This window comes from Pygoscelis adeliae, unplaced genomic scaffold (assembly GCF_000699105.1).
Source record: "Pygoscelis adeliae isolate BGI_AS28 unplaced genomic scaffold, ASM69910v1 Scaffold11, whole genome shotgun sequence".
Taxonomy (NCBI): Eukaryota; Metazoa; Chordata; class Aves; order Sphenisciformes; family Spheniscidae; genus Pygoscelis; species Pygoscelis adeliae.
This window is the reverse complement of record NW_008824059.1, coordinates 1,422,059-1,432,070: the sequence shown is the minus strand read 5'-3', so window position 1 is coordinate 1,432,070 and position 10,012 is coordinate 1,422,059. Positions and strand designations below refer to the sequence as shown.

The window sequence follows — 10,012 nt, the reverse complement described above, 5'->3', positions numbered from 1 at the left end:
ACAAGTTAATTATGAGTTTTATATATTTCTATAGACTGTTCGTTGTGGCCTCAGCATGAGGGGGCTGTTGTGCAAGTAGTTGCAGGGTACTTTTTGACCTAGCCGTTCAAGTTTCAAAATAACCTTTCCTCCTCCTATTACTCTTCTCCCCCTCCACCTGCTCTTTTTTTGTCTTTTGAGATTTGGACATCTTGATACCACTGATGAACTTTTCTTCTAAAGAAATGTTTTCCATTAGCTTACATGCCTAACCGTCTTTCCCTGAAGACAGTGGCTGTCCTCAGTACTCAGAAAAGCAGAAGCCGGCTTCCAGTTATTAGGACATAATAGACTTGGGAAGATGTGTGGGATGAGTCATTTGTTTTTCAGAGTGATGCTCGCTATGAAGAGGTCAGCGCTCTGTTCAGAGCCCATTACTGAGTAATTTTTAGGATGACTTTGGTTAATATTGCATCACTGGATTCCAGATTCAAGTCTTGCTTGCTCTATCAATTAATCGCTGACTGTTGTGATGTATTTTGTGTTCTTGAAACAAGGCAGGGACAATCAGATAAAATGAGTCTTCTGGGAGCCTGCCCTCCGGGTTTTCTATTTTTTAATAATTCTTCTTATTTTGTCCTGGTGGTAGGCAAGCACTTCTTCCTTCCCTGTTGGAGTCACAGCACGTTACCCTTGAATCTCTCGTTTGCTTTGCTCTTTCCTTTTCTACCTCACATTATTAATTGCTTATCAGATTTTCCTGGACTCAGGAAGCTGCTCACAGGTTTTTCACATTTCTTAGCACTGTTTGGGACCAAGCACTGATCCTTTTGTGGCCAGTAATGATATTCTGTGTGCTAAGGCATGTGCTGGATCTGTCTGCTCACACCTTGATCTGGTTATTATCCTCCTATGGGAAGGAGGTTAGTAGCGTTCTCTCTTCTCTTTGGGATGGCAGTCTACTGTGATTTTTCCATGCCGCTTCAGTCTCTCTTGTACTGTTATTCTCTTGTAGTTCTTGCTTTCTCTGCTTACCAGCTACCCAAAAGGCATCTTCTGCTTTCACCAGTGTTGGCAGACACTGGAAAAGTCAGTGGTATTTTTCTCACCTCCCCTGGATGTCGTAATGACTCTTCTGTCATGTGTCTGGATGGTAATTTATAAAGCACGTGTCTGTGGCTGCTCCACAGCACAGCAGGGTCCAACGTGCTGGCAAGAACCGAGCAGGACAGGTCACTGCAGCACCCTGAACTCCCACTGTTAGCTGTGAGAGCTCGTGTCTTTGAAGAGGTGTGAATCCCCAATCCCATGCTCTTGTTTTGGACATAAAACAGCCTCTTCCTGCCCCTCCACGTGGACCTGTTTATCTCTTTTAGCAACTCCCTGTGGCCCTGGTGGCCCTGTTCTCCATGCCTGTGTCCACGTGTCAGGTGCCCCTGCTGCACGCACGCGTGCCCCATGCCTTTTAGTGCCTTCCTGAGCTCTGTCTTGCAGACTGATGGGTTTCTGGTATTCAACCTTCCCCTCACATTGAGTGTTCCTGGTTTCCTTTACACTGAGGTGTAGTGGGTTGACTTTGGCTGGATGCCAGGTGCCCACCAAGCCATTCTGTCACTCCCCCTCCTCAGCAGGACAGGGCGGGGAGAAAATAGGATGGAAAAGAACTCATGGGTCAAGATAAGGACAGGGAGAGCACTCACCAATTACCGTCACAGGCAAAACAGACTTGACTTGGGGAAATCAATTTAACTTAATGCCAATCAAATCAGAGTAGGGTAATGAGAAATAAAACCAAATCTTAAAACACCTTCCCCCCACACTTCCCTTCTTCTTGGACTGAACTTCACTCCCGATTTCTCTACCTCCTCCCCCCAAGTGGCGCAGGGGGACAGGGAATGGGGATTGTGGTCAGTTCCTCACACGTTGTCTCTGCTGCTCCTTCCTCCTCACACTCTTCCTCTGCTTCAGTGTGGGTCCATCCCACAAGTTTGGAAGATCAAACTCGAGAAGAACTGAGTTGGAGACTGTCTTGTTAACAAGTCCTTAAGAGTCAGGGGGAATCCCTGATTTAGACTGGTTCAACTGACGGTTGCTCAACAGGAATTTCTGGAGTGATTTCCTACAATGAATAGATTTCTGTGGATTTTTCTACAACAAAGAAACAAATCCACATGTCAGGTTGGGCAGATGTACTCAAAATCCCCACCTCTAACTACTTTGGCCTCCTTCTTTTGTGGTTTTGTAATCCACAAAACACCATAATACCTCATACAAATCATTTCAAGAGACACATGGTTTATGGAGAAATCCACAGCCAACTCAAGGAGATATTATTTTTATTTCATTATTCATTTTTTTCTTTTTACATCTCAGGTAAAGTGGTTCAGATTCTGTATTACATTGACGTCAATTGGAGTTACATATATAATACTCAAGAACACGATTTATGTTCCAGTGTATTACATTTGATTTTGAAAGGTTATATACAGTACAGTCAGACCATGGTATGAATCAAGGAACATATGTTTAACCTGCTAATTCTAAGGTATTACATTCCCATGTATTCAAGACTATTTTTATTAAGAATTCTTCCAAGTTTATTCCTTTATCTAAGCATGAAACAGACTATGAGATTTCCAGCATTCTTCAAACTTATCATCCAAAATATCCTGCATTTAGAAGAAGCCAAATACTATTCTTTGCACTTAAAACAGAAATTCCAAACTATAAGCCATGAACACAAAAGATATAACTCTGCTTTTTCTGATCCATGCCAGTCCACGGTCTAGTCCCTTGAGTATTTCAGAATGTATCAAAATAGCATTCATAGTCCACTGTCATTAAATAAAGTATACTATAGCCTCCCAATCTAATGATGACAATGCCATTTGCTTTCATCTAGTGTTCAAAGCAGTAACAGACTCCAGGCCCTGTCTACTATTTTTGCCTTTAGCGGATCCTCTTTAATCTTCAGATTTTGCAACACTAAACCCCAGTCCGTTCATAGGCTTTTGACAAGAAAGAGAAGCAGACAAGTCACATTTTTCTAACCAAACACAGAAGACAGAGATGTTGCGTGAAGAATCTAACGTAGGCTTTTCTCTCCTGTACTAGTTTTTCCTGCAAACAGTCATTCAGACTTCCTGCCCCACTGACTGACAAATGAGATCCATCCACTCCTACAGACACTATGAACAAATAGAGGTGGCAGCTATTTACCAGCAGCAGAATAATACAACTGGAGCCAAAAAAAAATCCCTATTTCCCAACTGCTTACTAGACTGCAGATATGATACTCTAGTCTCCTGAAGACAAAATGCATAAATAAAATGAACATAGGGAAAGCAAAATGAATATATGCTGCAATTCTTTTGTAAAACCATTTCTTTAACAATATAGTCAAAAAATGAAGGCTAGAATATATTTCCCAATTTTTCTCCCTCACTGTTCATGGGAATTAGGTAAAAGTAGGACACATTACTGACAGGAATTCATGCTCTTGCTTAACATGATAGTTTTTGAGGCTATACTTAAATGACAGTTCTTCACAACAGCTTTGCTACTCATGCATCATGGTACATCACATTGTATGAGACTATTTAGTTGCTGATGATTTCTTAGTAACTTCTTAAATTTCTTACCTGGAAAATATGATGTTTCTGTCACCAAATTAACCCATTCACCAGCCAATGTGGCTGAGAGCGCTCCTTCGGCTGCTTTGGTTGGAACAGAAATTGTAAGCACAGTTATTTCTGATTGATCTATCCACAAAAGGGGATGATTTAAGGAGTCTTGAAAGAGTAAGGGAAACATCTAAAAAGGAAGCCCAGAGAGGATTTTTACTTTCATCTTCAATTTTGGTAGCTTTTCTTCACCCTACCTCTCCCCAGTGCAACTCTTAGATCAGTTGAATCCCTTTGTATTTCCATAGGTTTCAGTGGTCTGACAGGAGGAATGAGTTTTGCCTTTTCATCTCTATGTAAATGTTTATGTCTAAATAGATACATTGGCCCAAATTCTGGGCTGTGTTCCAGCACTCTCACTCTGTAGAAACGAGGTGAATGTCCACAGTGGATAATTAATTCCTTCATCAGGATGGAAGCCCAGATGACACAAGCTCAGCGGAATGGTTGTAGACTTGTCTTGCCTCAGGTTCCTCTGGGGATGGTGGGGGGAGGTGGCAAAGAAAAGGACAGGAACTCAAAAGAGAGCAAGAAAAGAGATTTTGATGAGGACATGATGAGTTCTGGTTGATTCCACTGACTAGTTAGTTGTCCCTAAGACCACTGCAATGGTCACTCTCCCAGAGAGTAAGTCCCCCAAACTGTCTTGCAGATGTTTGCAAAGGTGGATAGCACAGACAAAATATTTGACTGATATCCACTAAAAGGTAGTATTGATTAAATGGCTTGGAAAATTGAGGGGTTTTATCTGTTTCCTTATTTGATTCCTCTTTTTTGACATCTATATTCTTTTTCACAGCAAGTGGGTTGTCAAGCATTGGAACAGGCTGCCCAGGGAAGTGGTTGAGTGACCATCCCTGGAGGTATTTAAAAGACACGTAGATGTGGCACTTAGGGACATGGTTTAGTGGGCATGGTGGTGCTGGGTTGATGGTTGGACTCGATGATCTTAGAGGTCTCTTCCAACCTTAATGATTCTATGATTCTATTGGACACAGGGGGAGCTTCTAACACCTTCTCACAGAAGCCACCCCTGCAGTGCCTCTGCTACCAAAACCTTGCCACACAAACCCAATACATGAGGCCAGATCAGTAGGCCTTCCCAGCTTCAATGTCTAAAATGTTGTCACCTCTTATTTGTCTACATCCATCTTCATCCTCTCCATGCGAGCACCAGCTCCAAGGAACAGGCATTGTATGACATGATAATATTTCCATGCTGTTCTCCTTTTGCATCATGGTGTTTTGCATGTGATGTTGTTGCATCATGTTGTTACCTGGGATATTGTTGGTAGCCCCAACCAGGAGTGCTGTGGAGCTGACCCAAGAATGACCAGGGAAGAGCAACCTAGAAATATGCTCAAAGGATGATGGATGGCTCTGCTCCTGATCTGAACGGTTTATAACACTGCTGGTTTTCACAGGGTGGACTAGGAGTATTGGGGGCGTCAGTGCAAGGAGGGACACTGTGTGTGACTGTTGGAGAAGTTCTGGGCTGTGAGAGGACAGAAGATGGGAGCTGTGCTAGCAAGGTTTTCTGCACACCCTGAGATAATACATGTTAGTGGTGGTCAAGCTTGGCCACCTCTGGGTTTTGGAAGTGTAGTTTAATGGCAAGCATCTGGGGTTTCCAAAGAAACAGAAAGTAGCTCTGTATACAAGCTGCCATCCTTTTTGGGTGGAAGGTTCTTTTTGGTGTGAGAGGGGAAGTTTGAGTACCTTCTGTTACTGTGACGTTTGTAGAAAGAGGAGGACTTTTCCTGCCTTTATTCCTAATGTTGCTCTGCCAGGGACGGCTCCATAGGCCGTTGATGGGAGCACATTTAAGGTTTCTGCTGTGCCTGTGCCTTCCCGAAGGCGGTGGTGTGAGGTCTCCCTGCTCACTGGTGTCTCATCAGGCATTTTTATGTCTGGGCCTTAGGATGTGTGAGAAGGGAGGAGAAATGGATGTGACAGACTGTTTTTGCTGTGGATGCGAGTATGGCATTGAGGGAAATTTGTTTGCTGTGCTGAGGGGGTGAAACTGGAGGAATAAAGTTCATAAATGTACATTCCCTGTGCCAGCCCCAGGACATCACTAAAGACAGTGAGTTTGGTTATTTAGGTGTAGCTCCTGTTTCTCTCTTTCCGCTGCATAAACACTATTAAATTGTCCCTGCTCAACTGTGTTTGAGCTTTAACCTCACTGGGAAAACACGATTGTTTCCTTTCATGTTCCAAAATCCTGCTGTAGGTAAGGGAGGCTGGAGGTGATGTCCTCTAGGTGTGGTGTGGTCTATTGGCAGAGGGTCCAGCAGAGCCTCAGGATACACATCGCAGCTCCAACTTGCATCATTTCCACTGGGAATTTAACATGTAACCCAAGCCCAGCTGGGCAGGGGCCTTCACAGTAACATACACTTCTGGGCTTCCAAATGTTTCTTTCAGGCATAGCCCTAACTGAATTTCTTGCTTTTTTAAAATCCTGACAAAGTTTTAGCAAGTCATTCACCCTTCCATTATTGCATGTGCTTGGCTGAAAGCGGGTTTTAAGTGCTAGTGGGTTTTAATCCCTTGCTTGTTTTGTTGTGGTCATGTAAACCCCCAAAAGCTCCCATTCGTATATGTATCTAGCACTTGATTAGTGATTTTTGGGCAGAAGGTCACAAGCCATATCTGCCATCAGTGAAGCCTCCCACTTCAATTTTCTGCAAGCTGAACAAAAAGCTGCCGCTGAGTTTGCGGACCGAAGGGATGATGTGCTCCTGCGAGCCCAGAGTTGTTTGGATTTACAGTCATGTCTTTGTCCTGGTGAAAACAGCATTGTAGTGCCAGGCAGGAGGAGATGACAATGGATGAAGTGCACAAAGAGACTCCTAAGAAACCACTCTCCACTTGAAGCTGATGCCAAACGCCAATAGTTTCTGTTTATAAGATTGCAAATTGTGCTCTCTCTTCTGGTATAAAAATGGAATTGTCAACAAAAGCAAATGTCTGACTTCCCTTCTAGTAAGTATTTTTATACAGGTAAACACGTACCCCAGGACTTCTAAGCAATCCTTTATGAGGCTGATGGCAGGACAGTGAAAAACTCTGTGGTCTGCACAGAGCCTGTGTAAATTCATTGAAACGGGTGCTTTTAGAAAGAGAATTTCTGTCTTCAAGTGAGAGCCGGTGTGAGCTCCCCCACCATGCAAATGCTTCAGCCTGTTGCTGGAGAGGGCTTCTACCTTGCTGGATGTGAGCAGCTGCTCGGTGGAGCAGTGTGTGAGGAGCTGCCACCACTGCCATGCCTCTTGGCTACTGGCTGAACAGGAGATCCCTTCTCAAGCTCATTTGACATCGAATTTTAAAGCCCCTTGAGCCTTGGAACTCTGACAAAGGCTGTACCTGTCAGCAGATCCCAATCGTAATCTTTCTGGTGTGAAAAATGCCCTTCCCGCCACAAGTCTGTAGGACCTGATGGTTTCGAGGGAACTGATGGAGTGCTGCCTCTGCCTTGTGTGTGTGGGGCATGGGATGGAGGGGTGGGTGAGTGGCAGGTGCCCCTGGGTGAGCCGGCGGCTCAGGGAGCTCTGGTTCCTGGTGCACAGGTCCTCCTCAAATCCTGCACACAGCAAAATATCACGTGCTCTGTTCTGCTGGTGTCAAGGTTGAGAAGCGAAAGAAAGTGTAGCTGAATTGTAGCGTGTCATCTCCACCACAAAACACACGTGCACAGCGCATGCGTGCCTCCTTTACCAGGGATGTGATGTAACATCAGATCTCATGTCCAAAGCTAGATGTATTTGGCTTTATAATGAGAGAAGCTTCCTGCAAATTCCTGGTCCATGGTGAGGCTCCTGGGCTGTACAAAAATATTCCCAAGAATACCTGAAATGAAAGTTTCCCATTGGATCCTGCTCAAAGCAACGTTCATGTTGTCCTGGCACCTCTGTCTAGTTTCCAAGCAGTGGCAGTGAGCAAGGGTGGGACAACCTCCTTAGCAGCTCATCCTGCTGGTGCTGGTTTCTCCCCTGCTGGGCTTCTCGCCACTAGCAGGCTGCTCCGGTGTGTGGACCACGCGCATGGGCTCTCCAACGGTGACCCAAGCAATCATGAGCAAAGTAGAGCAGCAGTATCCTGCTAACAGCTAGAAAAACCGCTTCTCTGTGCTGCCAGGGCATTGCTTGCTTTACAGATAGGCCCTCCATGCTTTTGGGTACTGCTCAGCCCCACTCGAGTGTGAGCCCATGCTGCTGGACAGGGCAGGGAGCAGGTTGATGAGTGTCTGTGCTCCCACATGTGTTTCTTCCCTCTAGGTGGATGAGCTGAAGGCCAAGCTGGCAGCCCAAGAATTGGAGCTGAAGCAGAAGAATGATGATGCTGACAAGCTGATCCAGGTGGTGGGGGTGGAGACAGAGAAAGTGAGCAGGGAGAAGGCAATCGCCGATGAGGAGGAGCAGAAAGTGGCACTTATCACCCAGGAGGTTGAGCAGAAACAGAAGGACTGTGAGGAGGACCTGGCCAAAGCTGAGCCTGCCCTGGCAGCTGCCCAGGCCGCTCTGAACACCCTCAACAAGGTAGGCTGAAGGTTTCCGTGGGAATCCAGTATCTCCCCTCTGCATTGTGGGGAGGCAGTGTCATCTGATGGCCCAAGTTTTTGTACATTGTATTGACCCTCCTCCAACTTCTTCCCAGCTGGTGCATACTTGGTCCCTGGTGTAATTCGGAGCAGCCACGAGGCTGCACCAAGTTACCCTTTACTCAGGGCCATGGAGAGCAGGAGGAACTGGAGGTGGGTGCTTCATTTGCACCTCTTCTCCACTGTTGGCTGGCTCCACTGCTTCTTGTGCTGCCCCACAAGGAAGGGAAGGTCACCTTACTGTCACCCTCCTTCAGGACCCAGGGAAGAGTGTCTCAGAGGGATCACCAGTTCTGTACCTCTGTCTTGCTGTCCCGGCAGTCTCTGGCTCAGACCTGTCTGCTAGCATGGAGGAGGACATGCAGGATAGAGGGCTGGTCTCCAGGGCAGGGGCCCAGGCCAGATCTTGCTCCAGACTTTCCTGAGGCTGTTATCCCTGAGCTGTGGGGAATGAAGATGTAGGAGGGGAGACAGGAGAAGCTGCTGGTGTTCTCAGGATGACTGGTTGTCAGCTGTCCTGAGGGTCCTGTGGCAAGGAGCACTGTGCCCTTAGCTGGTCACAGCAAAGGTGCAGGAGGTGTTGCAGGACAGGCGGGGTTAAGCCCGAGCACCCCTTCGTTTCAGTAAGAGACAGTATAAATGCTGCTTGCTTGGGGTATTTCTGTGCAAGCGCACAATCAGCACAGCGGGAGCTCAGAACACTCCAAAATACCAACAAGGCAGATTTTACACCCAGCTACTCTGTGAGCCTTTCTCCCCAGCAGTATAGCTGGTGCTGAGAACGTTGCACAGGCAGATCTCATGTGAGCCCCGCAGACCGGTGTTGGTGGGTGTGGGGCTGGCAGTTTGTGGCTGCAGCTGGCAGTGAGCATGGGTGTCCTCCGAGTTCCCGCTTGACCCATCTCCTGCTTTGGAAAGGGATCTGTGATGGGAAGGCTCACATCCCCCTCCGAGTCTGCAGTACATTGGGGCAAGTGTCTTCCTGCAGCCCACAGCAAATGTCTTGCTTGGCCAAGGGGGAAGACAAAGTGGGGGAAGAGGGATCAGAGAACCAGAGATGCAGTGGGGAGAGTTGGTGACTTCTTGGGCTCCTCTGGGCATCTTTCCCTCATGAGTTCCCTGTTGTTGTAGGGACAAAACATGGTGGCCTGAGGGTTTGGACTGATCTTCTCCAGCTATATTGGGGTGGGATTTCCCTTGTCATCTCTTTGTCCAAGACATTCCTCAGATCTTGTGGAGTGTGATGCTCAATATCTGATACATACAGCTTGGCTCCACAGGTGCACTCATGGGGTGCCTTTTGGTTTGACACAATAAGAAATGCTGGCACAGAAGTCTCATTCCATGTTTGGGTTTATTCAGTACCAGGGCTTCTCGGGTGGGGAGAGGACCTGTTCTTCAGCAGTGTCTTTGGGCTGGGCAGGACACTGTTGCAGGTGGTGGGTAGTTGGGTACCGAGTGCAGGGTGACCTCTTGGTAGAGCCATACATTGCCGCAGACAAGGTAACTCCAAAGGAAGATACAACTGGGGAAATGTATAACCGGGAGATAAGGACTGCTCTGACTGCAGGAGACTAACTGATTGGTTTAGGGAAGGTTTTTGGTACCTTGGAAAGTTTTTCCTCCAAGGGCGCTCCAGGAGTTCCCGTTTGGAGCCTGGTACTTTGAGATGTGCCCCAGAGACACATACCTATCATTTATCTTGGTCTGCAGTTCATGCAACACCCTGGAGCAGCAAATTCCTGCT

The 10,012-nt window shown here is 46.6% G+C and overlaps 1 protein-coding gene across 1 annotated transcript in view; it reads left to right on the top strand.

The window, feature by feature from the left end:
- Positions 1 to 10,012, top strand: part of DNAH9 (dynein, axonemal, heavy chain 9) — a 212,133-nt gene that overhangs the window by 98,057 nt on the left and 104,064 nt on the right. The window contains exon 49 of the mRNA XM_009334073.1: positions 7,943 to 8,203. Within this exon, the coding sequence (XP_009332348.1) occupies positions 7,943 to 8,203 (261 nt within the window). The remainder of the gene's footprint in view (positions 1 to 7,942; positions 8,204 to 10,012) is intronic.